We start from the raw sequence: 25,971 nt of genomic DNA on the forward strand, positions 1-25,971 counted from the left end.
CTGGTGATGCTCAGGCAAATCAGGCCTGGAGTGGACCTCCAGCAAACTCCAGCAGACCTGCAGCAGAGGGGCCTCACTATTAGAAAGAAAATTGACAAACAGAAAAGAATAACACCAACATCAACAAAAAGGATGTCCACACAGAAACCCCAGAAACTCCACCTGAAGGTCATCAAAAGACCATCAAAGACCAGAGGTAGATAAATCCACAAAGACGTGGAAAAACCAGCACAAAAAGGCTGAAAATGCCAAAAACCAGAATGTGTTTTCTCCTGCAAAGGATCACAACTCCTTGCCAGCAAGGGAACAAAACTGGACGAAGAATGAATTTGACGAATTAACAGAAGTAGGCTTCAGAAGGTGGGTAATAACAAACTCCTCCAAGTTAAAGGAGCATGTTCTAATCCAATGCAAGGAAGCTAAGGACCTTGAAAAAAGGTTAGAGGAATTGCTAACTAGAATGATCAGTTTAGAGAAGAACATAAGTGACCTAATGGAGCTGAAAAACACAGCACGAGAACTTCATGAAGCATACGCAAGTATCAGTAGCCAAATTGATCAAGCAGAACAAGACTATCAGAGATTGAAGATGAACTTAATGAAATAAGTGTGAAGACAAGATTAGAGAAAAAAGAATGAAAAGGAACAAACAAAGCCTCCAAGAAATATGGGACTATGTGAAAAGACCAAACTTACGTTTGTTTGGTGTACCTGAAAGTGATGGGGAGAATGGAACTAAGTTGGAAAACACTCTTCAGGATATTATCAAGGAGAACTTCTCCAACCTAGCAAGAAAGGCCAACATTCAAATTCTGGAAATACAGAGAATACTACAAAGATACTCGTTGAGAAGAACAACCCCAAGACACATAATCATCAGATTCACCATAGTTGAAATGAAGGAAAAAATGTTAAGGGCAGCCAGAGAGAAAGGTCGGGTTACCCACAAAGGGAATCCCATCAGACTAACAGTGGATCTCTCTGCAGAAACCCTACAAGCCAGAAGAGACTGGGGCCAATATTCAACATTTTTAAAGTAAAGAATTTTCAACCCAGAATTTCATATCCAGCCAACCTAAGTTCGTAAGTGAAGGAGAAATAAAATCCTTTACAGACGAGCAAATGCTGAGAGATTTTGTCACCAGCAGGCCTGCCTTACAAGAGCTCCTGAAGGAAGCAGTAAACATGGAAAGGAAAAACTGGTACCAGCCACTGCAAAAACATACCAAATTGTAAAGACCATTGACACTATGAAGAAACTGCATCAACTAACAGGCAAAATAACCAGCTAACATCATAATGACAGGGTCAAATTCACACATAACAATATTAACCTTAAATGTAAATGGGCTAAATGCCCCAATTAAAAGACACAGACTGGCAAATTGGATCAAGAGTTAAGACCCATAGGTGTGCTATATTCAGGAGACCCATCTCACATGCAAAGACACACATAGGCTCAAAATAAAGGAATGGAGGAATATTTACCAAGCAAATGGAAAGCAAAAAAAAAGCAGGGGTTGCAATCCTAGTCTCTGATAAAACAGACTTTAAACCAACAAAGATCAAAAAAGACAAAGAAGAGCATTACATAATGGTAAAGAGATCAATGCAACGAGAAGAGCTAACTGTCCTAAATATATATGCACCTAGTACAGGAGCACCCAGATTCATAAAGCAAGTTCCTACAAAGAGACTTGGACTCCCACACAATAATAGTGGGAGACTTTAACACCCTACTGTAAACATTTGACAGATCAACAAGCAGAAAATTAACAAGGATATTCAGGACTTGAACTGAGCTCTGGACCAATTAGACCTAATAGACATCTACAGAACTCTCTACCCCAAATCAACTGAACATACATTCTTCTCAGCACCACATCACACTTATTCTGAAACTGACCACATAATTGGAAGTAAAACACTCCTCCGCAAATACAAAAGAATGGAAATTATAACAAACAGTCTCTCAGACCACAGTGCAATCAAATTAGAACTCATGATTGAGACACTCACTCAAAACTGCACAACTACATGGAAACTGAAGAATCTGCTCCTGAATGTCTACCGGGTAAATAACAAAATTAAGGTAGAAATAAATAAGTTATTTGAAACCAATAAGAACAAAGACACAATGTACCAGAATCTCTGGGACACAGCTAAAGCAGTGTTTAGAGGAAAATTTATGGCACTAAATGCCTATAGGAGAAAGCAGAAAAGATCTAAAATCAACACCCTAACATGACAATTAAAAGAACTAAAGAAGCAAGAGCAAACAAATTCAAAAGCTAGCAGAAGACAAGAAATAATTAAGATCAGAGCAGAACTTAGAGAGACAGAGACATGAAAAACTCTTCAAAAAATCAATGAATCCTGGAGCTGGTTTTTTGAAAAGATTTGCAAATCTAGCCAGACCAATGAAGAAGAAAAGAGAACAATCAAATAGACACAATAAAAAATGATAAAGGGGATATCACCATTGATCCCACAGAAATACAAAACTATCATCAGAGAATACTATAAACACCTCTATGCAAATAAGCTAGAAAATTTAGAAGAAATGGATAAATTCCTGGACACATACACCCTCCCAAGACAACCAGGAAAAAGTCAGATTCCTGAATAGACCAATAACAAGTTCTGAAATTGAGATAGTAATTAATAGCCTACAAACCACAAAAAGCCCAGGACCAGACAGATTCATAGCCAAATTCCACCAGAGGTACAAAGAGGAGCTGGTACCATTCCTTCTGAAACTATTCCAAACAATAGAAAAAGAGGGACTCCTCCCTAACTCATTTTATGAGGCCAGCATCATCCTGATACCAAAACCTGGCAGAAACACAACAACAAAGAAAGAAAATTTCAGGCCAATATCCCTGACGAACATTGATGTGAGAATCTTCAATAAAATACTGGCAAATTGAATCCAGCAGCACATCAAAAAGATTATCCACCACGATCAAGTGAGCTTCATCGCTGGGATGCAAGGTTGGTTCAACATAAGCAAATCAATAAACATAATACCTTGCATAAACAGAGCCAATGACAAAAACCACATGATTATCTCAATAGATGCAGAAAAGGCCTTTGATAAAATTCAACACCCCTTCATGCTAAAAACTCTCAATAAACTAGGTATTGATGAAATGTATCTCAAAATAATAAGAGCTATTTATGACAAACCCACAGCCAGTACCATACTGAATGGGCAAAAGCTGGAAGCATTCCCTTTGAAAACCAGCACAAGACAAGGATGCCCTCTGTCACCAGTCCTATTCAACATAGTATTGGAAATTCTGACCAGGGCAACCAGGCAAGAGAAAGTAATAAAGTGTATTCAAATAGGAAGAAAGGAAGTCAAATTGTCTCTGTTTGCAGGTGACATGATTGTATATTTAGAAAACCCCATCATCTCAGCCCAAAATCTCCTTACACTGATAAGCCACTTCAGCAAAGTCTCAGGATACAAAATCAATGTGCAAAAATCACAAAAATCACAAGCATTTCTATACACCAATAATAGGCAAATAGAGAGCCAAATCATGAGTGAACTCACATTCACAATTGCTACAAAAAGAATAAAGTACCTAGGAATACAACTTACAAGGATGTGAAGGACTTCTTCAAGGAGAACTACAAACCACTGCTCAAGGAAATAAGAGAGGACACAAACAAATGGAAAAACATTCTATGCTCATGGATAGGAAGAATCAATATAGTGAAAATGGCCATACTGCCCAAAGTAATTTATAAATTCAATGGTATCTCCATCAAACTACCTTTGACTTTCTTCACAGAATTAGAGAAAACTACTTTAAAGTTCATGTGGAACCAAAAAAGAGCCTGTGTAGCCAAGACAATCCTAAGCAGAAAGAACAAAGCTGGAGGCATCATGCTACCTGACTTCGAACTATACTACAAGGCTACAGTAACCAAAACAGCATGGTACTAGTACCAAAACAGAGAGATAGACCAATGGAACAGAACAGAGATCAGAATCAGAAATCATGCCACACATCTACAATCACCTTTGACAAACATGACAGAAACAAGCAATGGGGAAAGGATTCCCTATTTAATAAATGGTATTGGGAAAACTGGCTATCCATATGCAGAAAACTGAAACTGGACCCCTTCCTTATACCTTATACAAAAATTAACTTAAAATGTATTAAAGACTTAAGCATAAGACCTAAAACCATAAAAGCCCTATAAGAAAAACTAGGCAGGGCCATTCAGGATGTACGCATGGGCAGAGACTTCATGACTAAAATACCAAAAGCAATGGCAACAAAAGCCAAAATTGACAAATGGGATCTATTTAAACTAAAGAGCTTCTGCACAGCAAAAGAAACTCTCATCAGACTAACCGGCAACCTACAGAATGGGAGAAAATGTTTGTAACCTATCCATCTGACAAAGGGCTAATATCCAGAATTTACAAGGAATTTAAACAAATTTACGAGAATAAAAGAAAAACACCCTCATCAAAAAGTGGGCAAAGGATATGAACAGATAGTTCTCAAAAGGAGACATTTATGCAGCCAACAAACATACGAAAAATAGCTCACCATCACTGGTCATTAGAGAAAAGCAAATCAAAACCACAATGAGATACCATCTCATGCCAATTAGAATGATGATCATTAAAAAACCAGGAAATAACAGATGCTGGAGAGGATATGGAGAAACAGGAATGCTTTTACACTGTTGGTGGGAGTATAAATTAGTTCAACCATTGTGGAAGACAGTGTGGCAATTCCTCAAGGATCTAGAACCAGAAACACCATTTGACCCAGCAATACCATTACTGAGTATATACCCAAAGGATTATAAGTCATTCTACTATAATGACACATGCACACATATGTTTATTGCAGCACTGTTCACAATAGCAAATACTTGGAACCAACGCAAATGGCCATCAATAATAGACTGGATAAAGAAAATGTGGAATACCATGGAATATTATGCAACCATAAAAAAGGATGAGTTCATGTCCTTTTCAGGGTCGTGGATGAAACTGGGAGACCATCATTGTCGGCAAACTAACACAGGAACAGAAAACCAGAAACCACTCGTTCACACTCATAAGTGGGAGTTGAACAATGAGAACACATGGACACAGGAAGGGGAACATCACATGCTGGGGCCTGTCAGGGGGTGGGGGCTAGGGGAGGGATAGCATTAGAAGAAATACCTAATGTAGATGACAGGTTGATGGGTGCAGCAAACCACCATGGCACATGTGTACCTGTATAACAAACCTGCATGTTCTACACAGGTATCCCAGAACTTAAAGTATAATAATTTTAAAAAGGCCAGGCGAGGTGTCTCACACCTGTAATCCCAGCACTTTGGGAGGCCGAGGTGGGTGGATCACGAGGTCAGGAGTTTGAGACCAGTCTGGCCAAGATGATGAAACCCTGTCTCTACTAAAAATACAAAAAGTAGCCAGGTGCAGTGGCGAGCGCCTATAATCCCAACTACTTGGGAGGCTGAGGCAGGAGAATCACTTGAGTCCGGGAGGCAGAGGTTGCAGTGAGCTGAGATCGTGCCACTACACTCTAGCCTGGGTGACAGAGGAAGAATCCATCTCAAAAAACAAGCAAACAAACAATGGACATGCCCATAGGCAGATGAATGGATAAAGAAAATATGGTACTGTGTATACATACAATGAAATATTTTACAGCCTTAAAAAAGTAGGAAACCCTGCCATTTGTTGCAAGATGGATGAACCTAGAGGACATTATGCTAAGTGAAATAAGCCAGTTAGGGAAAAAGAAATGTTGCATGATTCCATTACATAAGGTATCTAAAATTGTCAAACTCAGAAGCAGAGAATACAATAGTGGTTTCCCCAGACTGGGGGAATGGGGAAAATGGGGAGTTGTTAAATGGTTATAAAGTTTCAATTATACTAGCTGAATAAGTTCTAGAGATCTGCGGTAAAACATAGTTAACAATAAGTAGTGTGAAATTCAAAATACATTAAGAAGGTAAATCTTATGTGAAGTGTTCTAATCATAAATAAAACAAAACAGGCAACAAAAAACAAAAGAGAACTTCGGTAAGTGTTAGATATGTCTGTTACTCCGATTGTGGTAATGGTATCATGGTGTTTGCATTAAGCCCAAACCCATCACATTGTACACATTAGACATGTATATATCAATTACACCTCAATAAAACTATTAAAAGGGTCAAATTTTAAAAATGAAAATAAAAAATAAAATCAAAATCATTTTACTGTATGAATGAATGGCTAAAAAATAAATTAGATATTAATTGCAATGCCAAAAAAAATCCCACAGTAATAAATTACTGGAAATTACTTACTATCTCCAAAAGAAAGAGTGAGATGGAGGGAGGGGGAGGGCGGTAGACAGGACATGACTGAAGGAAAGAGAAAGAAAGAAAGAAAGAAAGAGAGAGAGAGAGAGAGAGAGAGAAAGAAAGAAAGAAAGAAAGAAGAAAGAAAAGAAAGAAAGAAAAAGAAAGAAAGAAAGAAAAAAAGAAAGAAAGAAAGAAAGAAAGCAAGCAAGCAAGCAAGCAAGCAGGGAGGGAGGGAGGGAGGGAGGGAGGGAGGGAGGGAGGGTAGGGAAGGGGAGGAGAGGAGGAAGAAACTCTCCATGACTTAAAAGATGTTCAAGCCTAGGAAATGGCTTTCTTCTTGGCACATCCGTACTGAAAATTTCCTCTTGTTTCACCCTTGGAGACTTTGCTGTTGTTGGCTGGTTCTGCCTGCTCACGCTCCATTTGACTCTGTTGCACAACTCTCATTTCAGTGTTCTGTCAGTTGTGGTGTTGGAATCCAGAGAAGAAAGCAGGTGTGTCAAAGGCTGACAGCCAAAGGCCGGCGCGTCCCCCTCAGTGAGATGATGTGCAGGGATCTACCAGGGCTCCCTCTTGTAAGATCTTGCCAGATGCCTGAGTGCAGTAGTAAGTATGCGGTGTCCGCACTTCACCAAGATATGCTGATTCTCTTCATTTTGTCCTGATGTCTTTATTTTCCATATGTCAACAGATTTCTAATCTGTGGGTAAGGCAGCTCAGGCTGAACTCAGTGTTGTTTTCAGCAGCGATCAGTAGAACGTGGAAGACCAAGATACAGTTCTAAGAAAAGTCTGTTTTAAGAAATGTCTCCCCACTTAAGAAATGCATTTTTTAGGCTTTCTCACTTGGATTTATGTCCTCCACTTTACCATAATTCCTTCTGCTTAGAGTTCAGGAGTGTTCCTTGCAGAAGTTAAGCCGAAATACCTCCTGGTTCACTTTGCTAGGAATGCATTTGGACTTAATTAAAAGTAGAAGAGCTATGTATTTTTAAGCATTCAACTATTTTTTCTGGTGTATAATCTAAAATCGGCAAGGATAAAACATGAAATAACTTTGATTTAAAAATGGCAGTTTGTACACCTCAATTAATTATGAATAATAAGCTTACTATAAAGAGTTCATATTGTGGCTTCATTATAGTCAAAGCTAATATGCATGTAGCATTCATCTGTCTTTTCAGTGTACATAATAGAATGTATGTTTACACATAAATATGTATTCATATAAGAGTTATGTGGGCCGGATGCAGTGGCTCATGCCTGTAATCCCAGCACTTTGAGAGGCCGAGGTGGGTGGATCATGAGGTCAGGAGATCGAGACCATCGATCATGGTGAAACCCCGTCTCTACTAAAAATACAAAAAATTAGTTGGGCATTGTGGCACACGCCTGTAGTATTAGCTACTTGGGAGGCTGAGGCAGGAGAATTGCTTGAACCCAGGAGGTGGAGGTTGCAGTGAGCTGAGATCACGCCAGTGCACTCCAGCTTAGGCAACAGAGTTTGAGACTCTGTCTAAAAAGAAAAAAAAAGAAAAGAAAAGAAAAAAGAAAGAAAGAAAAAAGAGTTATGTGTTAAAACATGTAAGTGGAGGCCTGCCATGACAGCAATTGAAAAGCAGGCAGCAGAGTGGTGGTAAGGAAGTTGATAAGGGAGGCAGGGAACAGGCATAGTGGAAATAACAGTTTTGGAGTTCATTTACCACTTTTTCACTATCTTTAATTACTCACCTGTAAAATAACATTCATTATCTCAGTTACTCTCCTGAACTTTTGGTAAGGAAAAAAATTAAAAATGAATGATTCTTATTTTAATGCTCCTTAGGAGAGGAAAACATATATATAGGTTCAATTTATTGAACAAATTGAACTTCAAAAACTTAAATTTACCAACAACTTTCCTGGAGAAACTCACAAAACAAAATAAGAAAAATAATTAAGTTTTTTTTTTTTTAAGTAGTGACATTTACTGAGCAATTGCTATGTGGAGTTCTTTGGATGCATTATCTCATTTAGTCCCCTGAACAACATTGTGAAGCAGATACTATCTCCATTTGGAGATGAGAAACCCAAGACATAGAAAAGGCATGAGACTTGCCTAAGGCTCCCTGGCTGCCAGCTGAACCGCTTGACCACAAGTCTGTCTGATTCTTTTACCCATGTTTTTCGCTGCCTCTCTATGCTGATTCATGGACAACATTAACATTTTTTTTTTTCCTGAGGAACACATTTCCAAAATCTTAAGAGTCCAAAAACTTGAGATTCCAAGTTGTAAAGTCTCCTGGAATTCAGGAGTGTCTGTAGCATATGGCGCACTATCATGCTTTGTTCAAGCTGCCTCTCTTATCAAATCAGATAAAAATCATTATTAATTGCGGATGGTTACATAGCAGTGTGGCTAGACTGTAAAAACTGCCTTAGAGGAGAGTGAAATTAAAGTGATACTGGCAGCTTCCTCTGAATTAATAACAGAATAACATGTGGGAATACATCGTGGTTATTAGGGCATCCAATGTGGTACAAGATGAAATTATAAATTACTATGGCATGCATTGAGGAGCAGAGAAAATTACAAGTTTTAGGGAGAAAGAAAAAACACAAGAAAAAAAGATAGTAATATTTCTTCTTTACTCCACCCCACTCCTGCCTGCCAAACATGTAGGTCATGAAGGTAGACAAGAGACAGGAATGCATGCTCCTAGCACAGCCAATGCACCCTGAGCTGGGCTCCCACTTCAGCTATAGCCTGGCCTCACTCCATAATCTTTGATCAGTAGCCCTTGCTTGCTGAAATTTGTGTTCTACTTCTACACTTTCACGTAGCATCCTCTTCTTTTCACCATCATATGACAGAGCAAGAGATGAGGTTGGCTTTCTCTTATCCTCTCTACCCATCTGTCTCTGCACCATTTCCCTGCTGTCATCACAAATTTAGCATGTAGATTGCCCCATTTCATACCTTCAAAGGCACCGTGTGCAGACCCTTCAAGACACTCTTCACCTTTCTTCAGGACACACCACCGCCAGGACCATGATTTCTCTCTGACATTTCCTAACATCCAAGACAACCAATATCTGTGTTGATGACCTTTCTAACACCTGATACCCCAATTTCCCAACCTCATCAATTCCACTGACCCTATCACCTTGGCATGGTAACCCCTTAGACTTCCTCACTACTTGGCACTCAGAATTAGCTTCTTGTTCTGCCTTACCCTCAACTCACTCCTGCTTATTTAGTGCCTCACCATGACCTCTGGTTCTTCCGTAACTCCTTATTATCCCCAGTTTCTGCTCTTGCCCTAAAAACCTTAGCTGGCATTCCTTAGGCCTCCACATAACCAACTCTATCACCAAATCTTTATACCTTTCATTAATCTCCAGCACTGACCCCTGCTCAGCTTCAACACTGGTATTATTTTTCAAGTGATTTGTTGGTTGATTGGTTGGTTCCCTAGCCTGAGCCACTAGGATTTCCTAAAGAAAACAGTATCTCCATGCTAATTTGACATGTTTCATATTTATGCTATTTTAGCTGGACATTAATGGATTTGTGCCCTATTTTCTAAGAATGCCCTAGAAATTCACCATAGCAACTATTTCCTAACTACTGCACAGACCCATTTCTCTGTCAATGAACTTGTCTTTCATTCCACTAGGAAAATCAAGACTACAGTGGCATAATGTCCTTCTGATTTTCCTCTCTGTTTCACCTCAAATCTACCCCTTCTCCTCCTCAGATTAGAAATGTATGATCTACCCCATCCATGATAAAAGGAGGTCCATAGACAAGAAAATCAGGCCCAGTAAGTGCTGTCAATTTTATTTTCGTCCAGGGTTTCAATTCTAGAAAATGTGTCCTAATTGGTACCTTGGGTTTAAGTAAAACCCATCCTCTTTGGAGCGGTGATTTTCTTGGCTGTGACCATTTTGGTGTGCAGCAGGTCCAAGTCAGGTGGGAAATATGTCTTCTGCTCCCCCTATAGGCCAGCGGCACACCCTATAGTCCAATGACACCCACCGCCTGCTTCTCCCCAGACAATCCCTGCACAGTCCCCTTGTTCAAATTATTTCCGTCCCCATATCTAGTGACTGAAGTTCTTCCTGCTCCTGAAGGGTCAACACAAACCCTACCTTCCCCAATAAGCTTTCTCAGTTGCACTTAATGTCTGAAGGGTAATATGACATTGTGGTTAAGCTAACTCACCTGAGTTCAAATCCTAGTTCTTCCAGTACCTCATCATGTGACACTGAGCAAGTTATTTAATCTATGTGGGTCTCAGTTTTCTCATCTGTAAAATGAGAATGGTCTTTATACCTATCTCATGGGACCGTTCTGAGAATCATGAATTAATACCTATAAAGTGCTCAGAACCAATGCTCAGAATCACACACTAAAACCTCAAAAATATTGATTATTTTTAAGGTCTTTGTATCTCATTTGTATTATAGGTTTAACATAGGATAAAATGTAATAAGTAAGTTGTGTTGTATATTCTGGCCTATTAGGGTATGAGCTTGTATGGGGTAGGTACACAGCACCTCTGGATGTTCTGTTTTGTCTTTTTCTATATAATCCCCCAACATGTTTATCAGAATGAATTGTACTCATGGACATTCTTTTTAAATATGTCAGATGTGGTTAATTCTCAAAGTGCTGTTAGAAATCTACCTGTCTTGGTTTTCGATGAGGCATCTAAAGAAAAGAAGGATAACAGAAATATGTAGTGTTTGATTTTAGATTTTTTAAATTATGACTTTTACGGTTCCTGAGCTTTGGTAAAGAAGAATTTTTATTTTTCCCCAAAGTACTGAGAGCAGGATGGATTAGGGAAGAGGAACCCAGGCATGCCCTATTTTATTGAAATGTCAAGAAAAATATGTCACTGCCCCTTCCCAGGGATATCTCAGATCTACTCTCATCTCTCCCACCTGTGGTCTCCCTCCTTGTACTGGCACACAGCCTGCGTCTTTAGTTCACCAGCCTCCTACACACCTCTTGGACTTTACCATTAGAATATGGTCTCCTCTGCTGTAACTCCTCCTCTAGCTTTGCTAGTTCTGGCTGCTTCCAGTAACACCCATCCCTGCTTGTCATAGCTACAGTTGTAGAAACCCAACCAGGCACAGGCCCACCTCACCAGCACCCTCTTGGGCTGGCGGCACTTTCTGCAGGGTCCCAGGGCATACGTGTTACTTTTTCTTTTTCTCATTTGTTGCCTCAATTCATTCAACAAAGAGAAGGCAGTGGTCAGTGACACTGGGTGGGCAGAGGTCAGGAAGAATTTCACAAAGGAGGAACTCTTGAGCAGACTTCTGAATGACATGTCTGTTCAGCAGGCCCACATGTGGGTGGACACAGAGGAATGTGGGGAAAGAGAGCAATGTGGATAAAAGTAGGGGGTGTCAAATCAAGTGGTAAGTTTGGGAGAACTTCAACAAATTCCATAGGACTAGAACATAGGTTCAAGAGAGACCTTGCAAAGTTAACTATAGAGACTCTTGAACTCCATGTGAAGGAGTTAAAATTGTATCCAAGAAGGAAGTGACTTGGTCAGGTTTGATTTTAGTTCATTTACTCTAAGAGCTGTGTAGATATATTGGGTAAATATGACAGTAAGGCCGGGAGTCTAGTGAAGGAGATATGGCAATATCTTGGTGAGACAGCATGAGAGTAGAAGCAAAGGGGATGAATTCTAACGATGTTTCAGATGTGTCATCTAAATTCCTGATCCCTGATGAGAGTTGGGAGCTATAGGCAGGGACGGTGGTGCGTTTGTGAATGTTGAACAGCTAGCTTCGGCAGTAGGGTGGTGAGTGGGGAGAGGTAGCTATCATTTGTTGTGGTCACCTATTTCCATAGTGTAAATACTCCCACCATAGCTGGTTTCCAGCTACCAATGTGATGTCATTGAATACAGAGTCGGGAATAGTTGCTAGCAGTCTCACTGACTTGTGATCCAGGGAGAGGCAGGGCCAACATGCCACTGGACAGGAAGAAATCTAGATTGGTGGTCTACAGCCATTTTGGCACCAGGGACCAGTTTCATAGAAGACAGTTTTTCCACAGACTGGTTGTGGGGGATGGTTTTGGGATGATTCTAGCACATTACATGTATTATGTACTTTCTTTATATTATTATTACATTGTAATGTGTAACGAAATAGTTATACAACTCACCATGATGTAGAGTCAGTGAGAGCCCGGAGCTTGTTTTCCTGCAACTAGATGGTCCCATCTGGGGGTGATGAGAGACAGTGACACATTATCAGGCATTAAATTCTCATAAGGAGCCCACAACCTAGATCCTTCACATGCACAGTTCACAATAGGGCTCACACTCCTATGAGAATCTAATGCCACCACTCATCTGACAGGAGGTGGAGCTCAGGCAGTAATGGCAGTGATGTGGAACAGCTGTAAATACAGATGAAGCTTAGCTCACTGGCCTCACTCACCTCCTCTGTGAGGCCAGATTCCTAACAGAGGCTTAGGGGGTTGGAGACCCGTGATCTAGATGATTCCCTGGTTTCTGGCTTGAGTAAATTAGCAGAAGTTGATGCCATTAACTTGGGGAATATAAGAAGAGGAGAATAATTGGGATGTGATAGGGTAAGGGGCATATAACATGTTTAGTTCAGGGGTCCCCATCCCCCAAGCCACAGATGTATACTGGTCTGTAGCCTGTTGGGAACTGAGCTGCACAGTAGGAGGTGAGCAGTGGGCAAGCAGGCGTTACCACCTGAGTTCCACCTCCTGTCAGATCAGCAGAGGCATTAGCTTCTAATGGGAACACAAACCCATTAGAACTGTGCATGTAAGGGATCTAGGTTGCAGCTCCTTGTGAAAATCTAATGCCTGATGATCTGAGGTGGAACAGTTTCATCCTAAAACCATCTAGCCCCCAAACCCCGCCCCCACAACTGGTTTGTGGAAAAACTGTTTTTCATGAAACCAGTACCTGGTGCCAGAAAGGTTGGGGACCGCTGGTTTAGATTATGATCATTTAAACTTGAGGGACCTGGAAGAGATTTCCAGCAAGAAGTGGACAATTAGGTCTGGAGTTCCAGAAAGAGATCTAGGCTAGACAGATAAACTTGAAGGCATTAACCTAGAGTTGTTAGTTAAAACTACAAAATCATCCAAGGAAAAGCATAGAGCAAGAGAGAAAGTGGCCCTGCATTGGCACCTGAGGGGTAGAAACAGCCAGCTGGGTACTGGCAATGGTGGTCAGAAAGGACCAGAAAAAAAAAAGGTTAAAAGAAAACTTAGGGAGGAGAGACTTTTTCATGAAGTGAGTGATTAAAGGTGCCATATGCCCTAAGACAGTCAAGAATATTGAAGAGAAGGCATTGAATTTGTCACTAGGGGGCCCTTGGTTGTCTTTTCCAAGTAACATTTAGTGTGGTGTTGGGAGCAGAAGCCAGACTGAAATTGGTGGAAGAGTACCACAGAAACAACCTGAATTTACTGTAGCTGGGCCTCCATGGGCCTCAGGGGCCTCCACTGCTCATTTCGGAATCCACCCACAGCATCCCTGGCAGCCTCCTCTTCAGTTCAGAGAAGCCTGAAGAGAATCCAGAGTATCTGCCCAGGTTCTTGGCACAGCTTCAAATGAGCTTGTCAGATCTTTACTCCTATTGGGAGGAGTGGAAACCAGCACAAGTCCAGCAGTCATATTCAGGACTGGTTCCTGAGAGGCCAGGGTTCCAGCAGGGTAATAGGAAGGTTTTGATGCTGTGTCATGGCCAGAGCAAGTGCTGCCAAGACCATGCAGAAATATCCAGCCAGATGGCTTGGGGTAGAAAACTAGAGTAAAGGCAGGACTCAGCAAGCAAGGAGCTGAGACCATGGCCATAGATGGCCTTGGGCACCTGGAACTGGCCTTGACTGGGTGTGGCAGGCTGACACAAAGACCCAGAAAGAGGACTTACAGAAGAAAGCTCATTTCATTTTCTAGAATGTGGCATTTCTCACATCTAGCACAGTGGGAGAGGTGGAGGGATGGGTTGATACTCTCGCACAGCCCAGCAGCCCGTTCAGGAGGGTGCTGCAGTTGGTACCTGGTCACTGTCTGCAGAGTGCATGATGCCCCTGCCTAATCAGGCTTGGCCAGTGTTGCTGTTTTGGGGCATCCCTAGATGAGAGAGGAGGGTCACCCTAAACCAGACCAGTTTCTTGCCCAAGAACTATGTTCGATGATGCCATGCTCCAGGCACTTCTCTCAAGGAACTCACAGGAGCCCCAAGAGAGGAATTGACTCAAACTGTGGAACCTGGCAGCCTGGCAGAGCCCATGAGTTTCAATCTCTAGCTGGAATCCCAGTTTACTCCCCAGGCACACCTGCCAGTCAAAATGCCCCATACCCTAGTGTGAGCAATGGCCAAAGCAGAGTTGGGAAAGGGACCAGCTGGGACCATAAGGCCTGCCTTCCAGTAAATGGGCATGCAGCCAGAGGGAAAAGCTGGGCTTCTCCTGTGCTTCCCCCACCATTTGGGCAGGCTCTTCACCAAGGCTACGCACTGCCCACCACCTGAGGCTTCATGGCCTACCTTAGAAAGAGTCAGAATCTCATCAACTTTAAGCCCCAAGCTCAGCTGAGGGACATGTGGTACCAGTGGACCTGAGCATCATTGGAACCCACTTCCCTGCTGGTCCCAGGGCACCAGGATGCTTTGTGGGCCTCATGTTAGTCTCAGATCATCCACAGCTTGAGCTGTTTAGATGTTTCCCCATGGGCTTCCGCACCATCCCAGTGAGAGCAAGGACATTCAAGCTTCCACCCCATCTGTAGCAGCCACTGCTACCTTGAAACAGTCGATCTCCACACATTCCTCAGTTGTGTTAATTCAAAAGTTTGACTGAACACAGTTTATGCTCTGCTTGAGAAGAGTGAGTTACAAAGCCATCCATGTGCACATCCATCTTTTCTGTTGTCCACCACTGAAACGCCCATAGCCAGACAGTGGCCACCTGGATCTTTTTAAATAATAATGATAGTTACATAGGTAGGCATACTCTGCCTTGTTACAACAGTAGGCCGCTTCTAAGTGTTCATAATATGCAATCTGATTAATAAAAATAGAAGCAGGTGAGTAATAAAAAAAGGAGAACAAACAATGTTAATATGTGATCGTGTCTTGAATTTTATATTCCTTTTACATGTAGGCACTAATTTGGCTCCAAACTTGCTATAACAGCCATCTTGAAAAAGGCAGCCTTGCCAGTTACATAGTTTAGTATTCATTAGATAGGAAATGAGCTAATTACTCAGAGTACAGTATAATGATTCCTGATGCTAAAACCAGAAAGAAACCCTCCCATGATCCTCTTGCAGAATACACTGGACATTGTGAAGTCTAGAATGTGCTCACAGACAACACAGATGCTGCTTCCTATTTTCCCTTCCCTCTTGACCAGCAGCTTCCTATCAAATTGTCTTTCAGTGAAAGAAATTGGGTCAGGATTGCCTTTCTCTACTGCTTTGGCTTAATTCAGTGGTACATGCTGGGGCAATGGTCCTCAAACTTGGCTGCACATTTCAGTCACCTGGGGAACTTTAAAAAATTCTGATTCCTTGGCTGTTCCCCGTAAGTCAGAATTTCTGGGGATGGGACCCAGGATACTGAGATTAATGAATACTAACAATAACAGGTGATTCTAGCAAATAGCAAAGTTTGAGAGCCATTTTTTTAGAACATCTATGGTCAGAGTTGATATTGAACCTGCACATACCAGTATGTCCATACTGGTTCTTAAAATATGGTCAGAAAAAAAGGAATTAGTAAATAACCTCTGCCTGAACCCCATGACCATTTCTCACCTGCTCGGGCCACTCTGCCAGTAACCGCCTGACTTGTCCGTAATTGAACAACTATGGGAGTAACACTTCATGCCATAGAAGGCCTCCAAGACCCTGTTCCAGTGCTACAGCCAGACACATTTGGTTGATTGAGCCCTTGCTGTGAAGATTTAGTATTTTGAACACCGTCTATATTATCTATAGTAATGGATTGACTATAAATTTAACAAGGAGTCTTCCATACATTTTTTTCAGCTTTTGATAGTTGAACAGTAGAAAGTTCAAAATGGTATTCTAGCCAAATAAGGGGAAATTTACATGCCTTAACTGGCTGATGCCATTTGACATACTTTGTGGATACTCTGTCTCCCAACAAGTAAAAGTTTGTATGTGGCAGGCCACCAGCTCCCCTTAGAGATGATGTAACAGTATTTTCAAGCAGAACCCTGGACCCATCCTGAGACCATAGGCCTGACCTACCAATTGCATCTGTATGGAATTTGTATACAAACAAATTATGCATGTCTTTCACCAAGAACATTCTCTACCACAGAAATTATGGGTTCACCTCTGTTGTTTCCCTGAACCTGTTGACACCACGAAACCCCAATAGGCAGCCAGACTTCAAAGGGCTCATGAGCATCCAAGAAGACTTCAGTTATTCTCAGTTATCAGGGTGCCAATAAACACACTGTAGCCAGTGCCAAGGGCCTGAGAAGGCTATGAAAGAGGAGTCTCAATCTGCTCCTTCTCCCAGCCTGTGCTACAACAAGGAGGAGCTGTAACTGGGGTCCCACAAGGTAAATGAGGTCCCAATTGCATGACCTTCTAAATCCAGCAATATTCTTGACGTGAGTCCAACATCTCTTCTGCCACTCACTAGTGCTTCCAAGTTCTCCATCCTACACTCTACAATCTGCTCGGGAACCTAAATACATCATCAAAGAGGATCCAGACTTCCACCCATATCACCGTCCTCCTTCTCCCACGCCTACCAGAACACATTGAGTCTTCCCTCAGGTGAAACAAGGGAGAGAAATACTCCTCTTGGGGACAGAATCTGAGAAGTATTGTCTTTGGGCCTAGCCCATTAAGAGGAGTTGATGCCCAGGAACAGGTGAAAGCCAACCCCATCTCTCTTCCCTGTCAGTCTGCCCTGCTGTTAATTGGCTGCCCCTACCCTTGTCACCAGGTCAGTAGTCACAGCAGTTATGTATGAGAGCTCTTTATGTGCCCGCTACTGTGCTGTGCACTTGATATAAACAATCCAACTTAATTTTTACTTCCCTCCCAATGAAAGCACTAATATTATCCACATTTCACAGGTGAGAAAACTGAGGCTTCGAGAGATGAAAGAATTTGTCCAAGTGGCAGAGCTAAGATTCAAGCTCAGATTTATCTGGCTTCAAACTGCTTATGCCACCTGTTCTTTTTTGATCACGGCTCCCCATTGCTTCCTCAGACCCCCATGGTAGCTTAATCGACATATTTGGGTTATATTCTGCAGCTGGCCAACCTCAGCCTCCGTTCAGACCGTTCAAATATTTCGCTCACATTCCCACTCTCACTTCCTCCCTCAGATTTGGGGTACCTATGGCTCTAAGCCAGAGGGCCTCTCTGCCAGATAGAGACCTGACATATCAGACCCTTATTGATGGAAACATGTACCCAGAGGCTGGGTAATTATGGAGCCATTATATAAGCATGGCCTAGAACAAATATTCCTCAAATCTAGAAATAACTATTCCCTACATTTCACCAAATCATTTAACCTCCTGCCTCCCAAAACCAGGGTTTTGTCAAATAACTTACACATTTTCATGCAACTCACCCACACTTGCATTCTTTGCCACTAAAGTACTAGATAGTTATGAAATTTACCCCAATCTGTGGATGTATAATATTATTCATGGTTTGATTCTTGAATGTTTTAAAATGGTAAAAAAAGATAACATTTGTTAGCCTGTAGCAGCCTTGAAAGATTACTGTCAAAAAGTCTGTATTTTTTAGATGTTTGTTTGTATTTTCTTTCTTTTTTTTCTTGGAGAAATCAAATCAGAGATGAAGACAAAACTTGGTGAGCAGGGTCCTCAGATCCTCAGTGTCCAGAGAGTGTACATTCAGACAAGGGAAGAGAAGCGTATTAACCTGACCATTGGTAGCAGAGCCTATTTGCTGCCCAACACATCCGTGATTATTAAGTGCCCAGTGCGACGATTCCAGAAATCTCTGATCCAGTGGGAGAAGGATGGCCATTGCCTGCAGAACTCCAAACGGCTTGGCATCACCAAGTCAGGCTCACTAAAAATCCACAGTCTTGCCACCCCTGACATTGGCGTGTACCGGTGCATTGCAGGCTCTGCACAGGAAACCGTTGTGCTCAAGCTCATTGGTACTGACAACCGGCTCATCGCACGCCCAACCCTCAGGGAGCCTATGAGGGAATATCCTGGGATGGACCACAATGAAGCCAATAATTTGGGAGTCACATGGCATAAAATGAGGCAAATGTGGAATAACAAAAATGACCTTTATCTGGATGATGACTACATTAGTAACCAGCCTTTCTTGAGAGCTCTGTTAGGCCACTGCAGCAGTTCTGCAGGAAACACCAACTCCTGGGAGTTGAAGAATAAGCAGTTTGAAGCAGCAGTTAAACAAGGAGCATATAGCATGGATACAGCCCAGTTTGATGAGCTGATAAGAAACATGAGTCAGCTCATGGAAACCGGAGAGGTCAGCGATGATCTTGCGTCCCAACTAATATATCAGCTGGTGGTCGAATTAGCCAAGGCACAGCCAACACACATGCAGTGGTGGGGCATCCAGGAAGAGATGCCTCCTGCTGCTCAGCTCAGGGGGGAAACAGGAAGTGTGTCCCAAAGCTCGAATGCAAAAAACTCAGGCAAGCTGACATTCAAGCTGAAAAGACCTGTTCTCATGAGGCAAAGCCAACCTCCCTCAATTTCATTTAATAAAACGATAAATTCCAGGATTGGAAATACAGTATACATTACAAAAAGGACAGAGGTCATCAATATACTGTGTGACCTTATTACCCCTGGTGAGGCCACATATACATGGACCAAGGATGGGACCTTGTTACAGCCTTCAGTAAAGTAAGTAAAATAAGAATGCAGTATTCATTTTTTGCACTACCTTCTTAATGGCTATTCCAGTTTTCTTGAAAATATTTTCAAATTCCTCTCCTAGGCATGTGTTTCCAACAGGATTCTTTAGGAAAGAAACTTAAAAATGTTAGGATGTGTTTTTGACATATGCATTGGAATTTTTAAATTCAACCGCCATATCATCCCAATCACTATTATAGAGGTGTGATATAAGACTGGATCCAGCAAGAATAAGTTTAAGCATGTGTACACTCCCCCTTTACTCAGCACTTAGCATTTAAAAATAAAATCAATATAAGAGCATTTTAAAAGTAAGCTTACTAGCAGTAATCCTACATTATGTTGGAGCTGCAAATCAGAATTTACAGAGCTCTTCCATGTCTACAAGACATGGTATCTCATTTGAGCTCACATCAGCCCCATGAGGTTGGCAGGGGCAGGGGTTAACCTTTCTGATGAGGTCATTGAGAAGCAGAATCCCATGACTACTTCATGGCCAGTCAGAACCGAGGGCCATATCTCTTGAATACTGCCAGTGGTATTTGAGTATCACACAAATAAGTAGCCTTAGTCGAAAGCTTGGGTATCTGAAGTAGTGTTCTATTATCATGTAATTTTTAAATGTCATACAATCCAAAAATAAAAGTGTTTTGAGATGTTCAAAACACAATATTAAGTCATATATTATTCTGATCTCTATCTATGCCAGTGTAAAAATGTCACATTTCCTTTATTTTACGTAACAGATACTAATTTACTTTTGCATTCTTTATTGTCTTCAAATCTTCTTGTTTGTATACAGAGGACTATAGTCCTTGTGCCTTCTTTTGATTCACATTTAAGAGCTCCAGCTGTACCTTATCTGCCTTTAGAGATTGTTAAGAGACACAGATAACACAGCAGATGTGAAACCGTTTTGTATATCATAAGGTGCTTTCAAAACGCAAGTTTTACTTTTATCATGTCTTTTGTGCATTGAGCCTCGTATGTGAAACATCAGAAAAAACTTAGGTTAAATTCAGTTTTTTAAATAAATTATTAGGCTATATCTTAAAAAGGTAGAAAAAGTATAATTTTTGAATTTTTAATGCTAGAACTCTGAACACAAGAGTACAATGAAATTTTAGAAGTAGAATAAATCTTAAAACATAGCAGTTCTCAGAGCTTTTGGTCTTAGACTCTTTAAAATTTTTAAATGATTGAGGAGCCTAAAGAGCTTTTATAAATGTGAGTTGTATCTATTGCTATTTACTTCACTAGAAATTAAAACCAAGAAACACTGAAAATATCTCCATTAATCTATTTAGAAAAAATAATGGGCCCATAACATGTTCACACAAAGAACATACTTTTTGAAAACCATCCCCCCACCACCAAAATTACTGGTAACAGTGGAATTGCTTTCCATCTTTGCAGATCTCTTTAATGTCTGGCATAATAAAAGAAGACAGCTGGATTCTTATTTCCGCATCTGTTGTGAAATGTTGTTTTAGTTAAAGTATTTGGAGAAAAGAAATGTGTGTTATACAAATGTGTTAGCTGGAAGAGAAAGAATATTTTAATATCTTTTGAGATAATTGTGGATACTCTTTAATTCTACACTAAAACTAGACAAAGGGTAATTTCTCAAAGGTTAGGTGAAATGTGCAATCTGAAACTATATTAATGAAATGTTGGTACTCTGTTTAATGAAATCTGCTGTTTTTTTCTTGCATTTTGAATAGATTTTTTACCCATACAAGATTTTGTAACACCATAAATTGGTCATTTGGAAAATATTGGCTCACTGAGTGATACAGACCTTCCAAATGTTGGTACATTTCATTATGCAATGTAAAAAAATACACATTAAAAAAAATCACCATGTATCTCATCAAAAAATGTCTTTAAGTTTTGGGAAGGTGTCAGGCTTACAGTGGTGGATACCAGTTTTCCAAAATTCTAATTTTCACATCAAAACTTTTTCATCATTGGCAACAAATATTGTCAGTTGTGTCATTGAATTGGCCAGCTCATTTAAAATATATATATATCTACCAAATACCCAACTTTAAATCATAGTGTGGACTTTTTTTTGTCATATTCAAGTAAAAATCATATTCCATGAAAGAAGCTATTAGTTCTTCAGCATGCAGTGGAAGTGCTTTGTGTGTACTTCCCATTGTGTCATATGGGATATGAAAAACATGTACTCAAGGGTCGAGATTTAGTAAGATTAATATCTTTTACTACTTCATTAAGGACATTCTTTTTTTTCCTTTTCTTTATTGAGACAGAGTCTTGCTTTGTCACTCAGGCTGGAGTGCAGTGGTGCGATCTCAGCTTACTGCAACCTCTGCCTCCTGGTTTCAAGTGATTCTCCTTCTTCAGTCTCCTAAATAACTGAGATTACAGGTGCACACCCCCCCCCCCCCCAGTTAATGTTTTGTATTTTTAGTAGAGATAGGGTTTCACCATGTTGGCCAGGTTGATCTTAAACTCCTGATCTCAAGTGATCCACCCACCTCGGCCTCCCAAAGTGCTGGGATTACAGGCATGTGTTGCCGTGCCCGGCCATTAAGGACATGCTTAAGGGAAACTGGCATTTTTTTTTTTTTTCAGCAAGTAAAACATAGTAGTCAAGAATACAGTGATTACTGGCACACTTCCATACCACTGTCTTGGTTCATGCTAAGGTGCCAGCAGTCTTACCAACACTGTCTTTGCACTCTCAGTGCAAAGGTCAGTACCGTTTTTAAAAAGGCAAATTAATGGCTTCGTATTATTACAAAACTAGCTTTGACCTCATGGACTTCTAGGGGTTCATGGACCACACTTTGAAAACTGCTAACTTGTTTCAGTAATCCATTGTATAAATTGTAAGGAAATAGAGGCTGAGAGGTTGAAGTGATCTGTTGACCTATGGACATATAAGTACTACAGTGATATAGAGGAGCCTGGTCAGTTTAAATAAATATTTGTTGAATTGAGTTCATTTTAAATAGATTGACTTGATGGAATGGAATTAACATAACTTTATCAGGCTGAGACTCCTGGAGCTTGTATAAAGAAGTTTTGACATGGTACATCCTCCTCAGATGTGTTTCTACATCCTTTAAGGATCAACCATTCAAAACAGAAGCAATTTTGTATGTCCAGTAAAAGGTTTTGTTTTTAATTTTTAAGATAATAAGATCCATTTTCGTTTCTATTTTTCCTCTGAAACTTACCCAATTAATTTGTTCAGTTTATGTTTAATTCCCTTTACATAACAAAGGTTCTCATCCTTAAATATACTTTCTGAATCTTAAAAATCTTTTCAATTGAAGTAATTGAGAAATGGAATTATGTTCCTGAAAGCCTCTATCCAGTGAGAGAAACTGTGTAGGCATGGAGTACTGTTTGGATGCCAATTGAGTAAGAAATCTCAACTATGAAGAGAAGGTTGTGGGTGGATCAATTAGAGGTGGTGCCTGTAGAAAGATCAACTTTGTTATTACTTCAACTTAAGAGTAAGATTACGCAGCAGAGGCCAAGGTCAGATCTGTTACAGAATTCAACCTGGTGGTTCTCCAGCCCAGGGACAGATCCAGGCTAGGTACCCAGTGGCCCCACCTGTCATGTAAGGTTCATGCATGCTCAGCTATTTCTGATCTCAATGATTTCTCACTGGACTGTTACGCTGAAACCTACAAAACAAAGGCATTATTTGAGAATTGCTAAATCATACAAACATATATATGAAATAATTTAAGAAAATGATTTAGTGTGTTTATTTTTCATGTGTAGTCACTGGTTAGACTTTTGCTTTTAACCAACTATTTCTCCTCCCTCAGGATTTGACAGTGAAAATCTTGCCTTACCAACAGTGAGGTCTGCCATACTCTTGTTGCTCTGAGACACTTTCACTGTTTTGACTTCTGCCCGCTTTTGTATATTTCTTATGTGTGTTGCAGCAGGGCTTGTATGCTCTTGGTACTATTGCTCTGTACCATTATTTCGTACTATTCTAATCATTCATACATTTAGTCACCAAAGATTTTTGAGAACTTGCTATATAAAAGTCTAAGCGGTGAGAATGCACAGCTGTGAATAAGATTTGGTTCCTGCCCTTGAAAAGATCACAGTCCAGTGGGAAGAAATCGATATTTCATCAAATAAATATATGAACCAGAGAAGAAGGAGCCCGGAGGATACAGAAGATAACTCTAGGAGTATTGGTGAAAACTTTACAGGGGAAATTACATTTGATCCAGGACTCAGTGAGTGGGTCTGAGTTTGCCAGAAAGGGGGAAGGGCATTTCAAATGAAGTGAACAACATATGCAAAAGCTCACGGTAATGAAAAATCATGGAAGGTTCTGGAAACAGTTAGGGTTCATTATGACTGAAGCATAGAACGAACAACATGAAGTGACAGGAAATAAAGAAGTGGCACAGCTCATCTCATGATGAAACATACAGTATTTACAGGGCAGAATAGTCTATATTGCTAAGATCTATAAAGTGAGATGGGGCAGGGGAAAAATAGTATATAACCACTGATCTGGGTGATTTAGAAGCAGATTCAAATTATTAAGAATAAAATAAAATAAAAGCAGAACAAGCACTCTTCCCTTCATAACAAAGGTTCTTCTCACCGTTAGATATATTTTCTGAATCTCTGAATACTTATCTAATTGGTTAGGCTACACCTGACCAACTCTGATTCTCAAAGTAGTATTTACACACCGGATTTTGGGAATATCAGTAATTGGGAAACCATAATGAACTCGTCATGCAGGTTAGCCCTAATTCTTAACAGCGTGGTCCAAATCCAGTGTATGCCACAGACTTAGCATGATTACCTCAATCGACTTCTTCATACGGGAATAATAAGACCATAATCCAATGCAAAACAGCCTTAGCCAAAACCCAATCACTTCCAGCATGAAAATCCACACCTGCAGTTTCTTAGGAAGGATTTGGGCAGAAAATGAGTGTTTAACATCCAGCAAATGAATAGGTTTGCTGGGTTGTCTTTTTTAAAAATGTGGCAGATTAAGCATTGAGTTCACCAGAAAAGTCTTTTCTTATGTAAAGTGGGATGGGAAGACTGGATTTCTAAGCACTGTTCAGCTCTAACATTGCTGTTAACCTATGGCAAGAGGAAACACTCCACCCTCCTGGTCTATATAGTTCTCTGCTTATAGGCAGGATGCTTGACAAAATTATCCTCTGTGATCTTTGCCAGCCCAAAACCTATAATGGTGCAGTCTTCTTTCTCTGCAACTCACTGTAGCCCTAGGTCAGTTAAATTGTTATATGAATGTGTCCTCTTTCTAACTGTTCTACAGAATAATTTTGGATGGAACTGGGAAGATACAGATACAGAATCCTACAAGGAAAGAACAAGGCATATACGAATGTTCTGTAGCTAATCATCTTGGTTCAGATGTGGAAAGTTCTTCTGTGCTGTATGCAGGTAATGCCCACTGTTGAAACCTAGAATGCCTGGTTCTTTGTTTATTTGTTTTTAACATTAAATTCTAGAGCAGTAGTTCTCATTAGCAGCTGTCAGAATCATCTGGAATGCTTGTTAAAACACAGATTGCTGGACTCCACCCCCGGAGGTTCTGGTTCATTAGGTTTGGGATGGAGTCTGAGAATCGGCATTTTCAACATGTGCCCAGGTTATGCCAATGCTGCTGGTCTGAGGACCACACTGAAAACGGCTGCTCAGGAGCTCACTTTCTAAGAATCAGGAAATAATGAGATGGGGTTTAATTGGCAGTGTTGATATTAATGAACTTTGCATTTTTTAAAGTTCCACCAGCCAACAGAAAAGAATAATTATCTTTTATAGATTGCATATACCTCCCAGTGGCATACCTGCCAATCCTGAGAAACACCTTCAGGAAGTTGTAACTGTAAAGTAGTGTGTGTCTTCCTGGGAGATGAATAATGTTATTTGGATACTAAAATATACTTTTATTATAAAGAAACATTTTTAGGTGCTAAAGTTGCAGGTAAAGCTGCATTTGGCAAGTTCATGTTCTGGGATAACAATAAGAGGCCAAAGTGGGTGGTTCTTGCCTGTAATCCCAGCACTTTGGCAGGCTGAGGCAGGAGGATCACTTGAGGCCAGGAGTTCAAGACCTGCCTGGACAGGAAAGAAAGATCATATCTCTATAAAAAAAAATTATTTTTAATTACCCAGGAGTAGTGGTGCATGCCTGTAGTCCCAGCTAACTCAGGAGGCTGAGGCAGGAAGGTCTCTTGAGTCCAGGAGCTCAAGGCTACAGTGAGCTGTGATCATGCCACTGCACTAAAGCCTAGGCAACAGAGTGAGACCCTGTGCCTAAAAAAAAATTAAAATTAAAAATAAATAATAAAACAGGAGAGCCATCCGCCACCTCCCTATTCTGTGGTTTCTGATATCTGTGGCTCAAATGGACTAAAGTGAGTAGAGAGAGACAGTATCAGGAATTCAGGAATTAGAACCCAGTGTTTAGTCAGTGTTGAGTTTTGCAGCAGGTACTTCACATCTACAAACTGAGGAGGTTGGACTAGTTGATTTTTTTTTTTTTTTTTTTGAGACAGAGTCTCACTCTGTCCTCCAGGCTGGAGTGCAGTGGCATGACCTCAGCTCACTGCAACCTCCGCCTTCCGGGTTCAAGTGGTTCTCCTGCCTTAGCCTCCCAAGTAGCTGGGAGGACTACAGGCAAGCGCAACC

At 40.7% G+C, this 25,971-nt stretch overlaps 1 protein-coding gene across 5 annotated transcripts in view; it reads left to right on the forward strand.

Annotated features, from left to right (window-relative positions):
- Positions 1-25,971, forward strand: part of ADAMTSL3 (ADAMTS like 3) — a 421,728-nt gene that overhangs the window by 339,754 nt on the left and 56,003 nt on the right. For all 5 annotated transcript variants that reach the window (XM_030931695.1, XM_030931696.1, XM_030931693.1 and 2 more), the window contains exons 20-22: positions 6,798-6,951; positions 18,195-19,266; positions 24,593-24,720. In XM_030931695.1, the coding sequence (XP_030787555.1) occupies positions 6,798-6,951; positions 18,195-19,266; positions 24,593-24,720 (1,354 nt within the window). The remainder of the gene's footprint in view (positions 1-6,797; positions 6,952-18,194; positions 19,267-24,592; positions 24,721-25,971) is intronic.

Source organism: Rhinopithecus roxellana, chromosome 5 (assembly GCF_007565055.1).
Source record: "Rhinopithecus roxellana isolate Shanxi Qingling chromosome 5, ASM756505v1, whole genome shotgun sequence".
NCBI lineage: Eukaryota > Metazoa > Chordata > Mammalia > Primates > Cercopithecidae > Rhinopithecus > Rhinopithecus roxellana.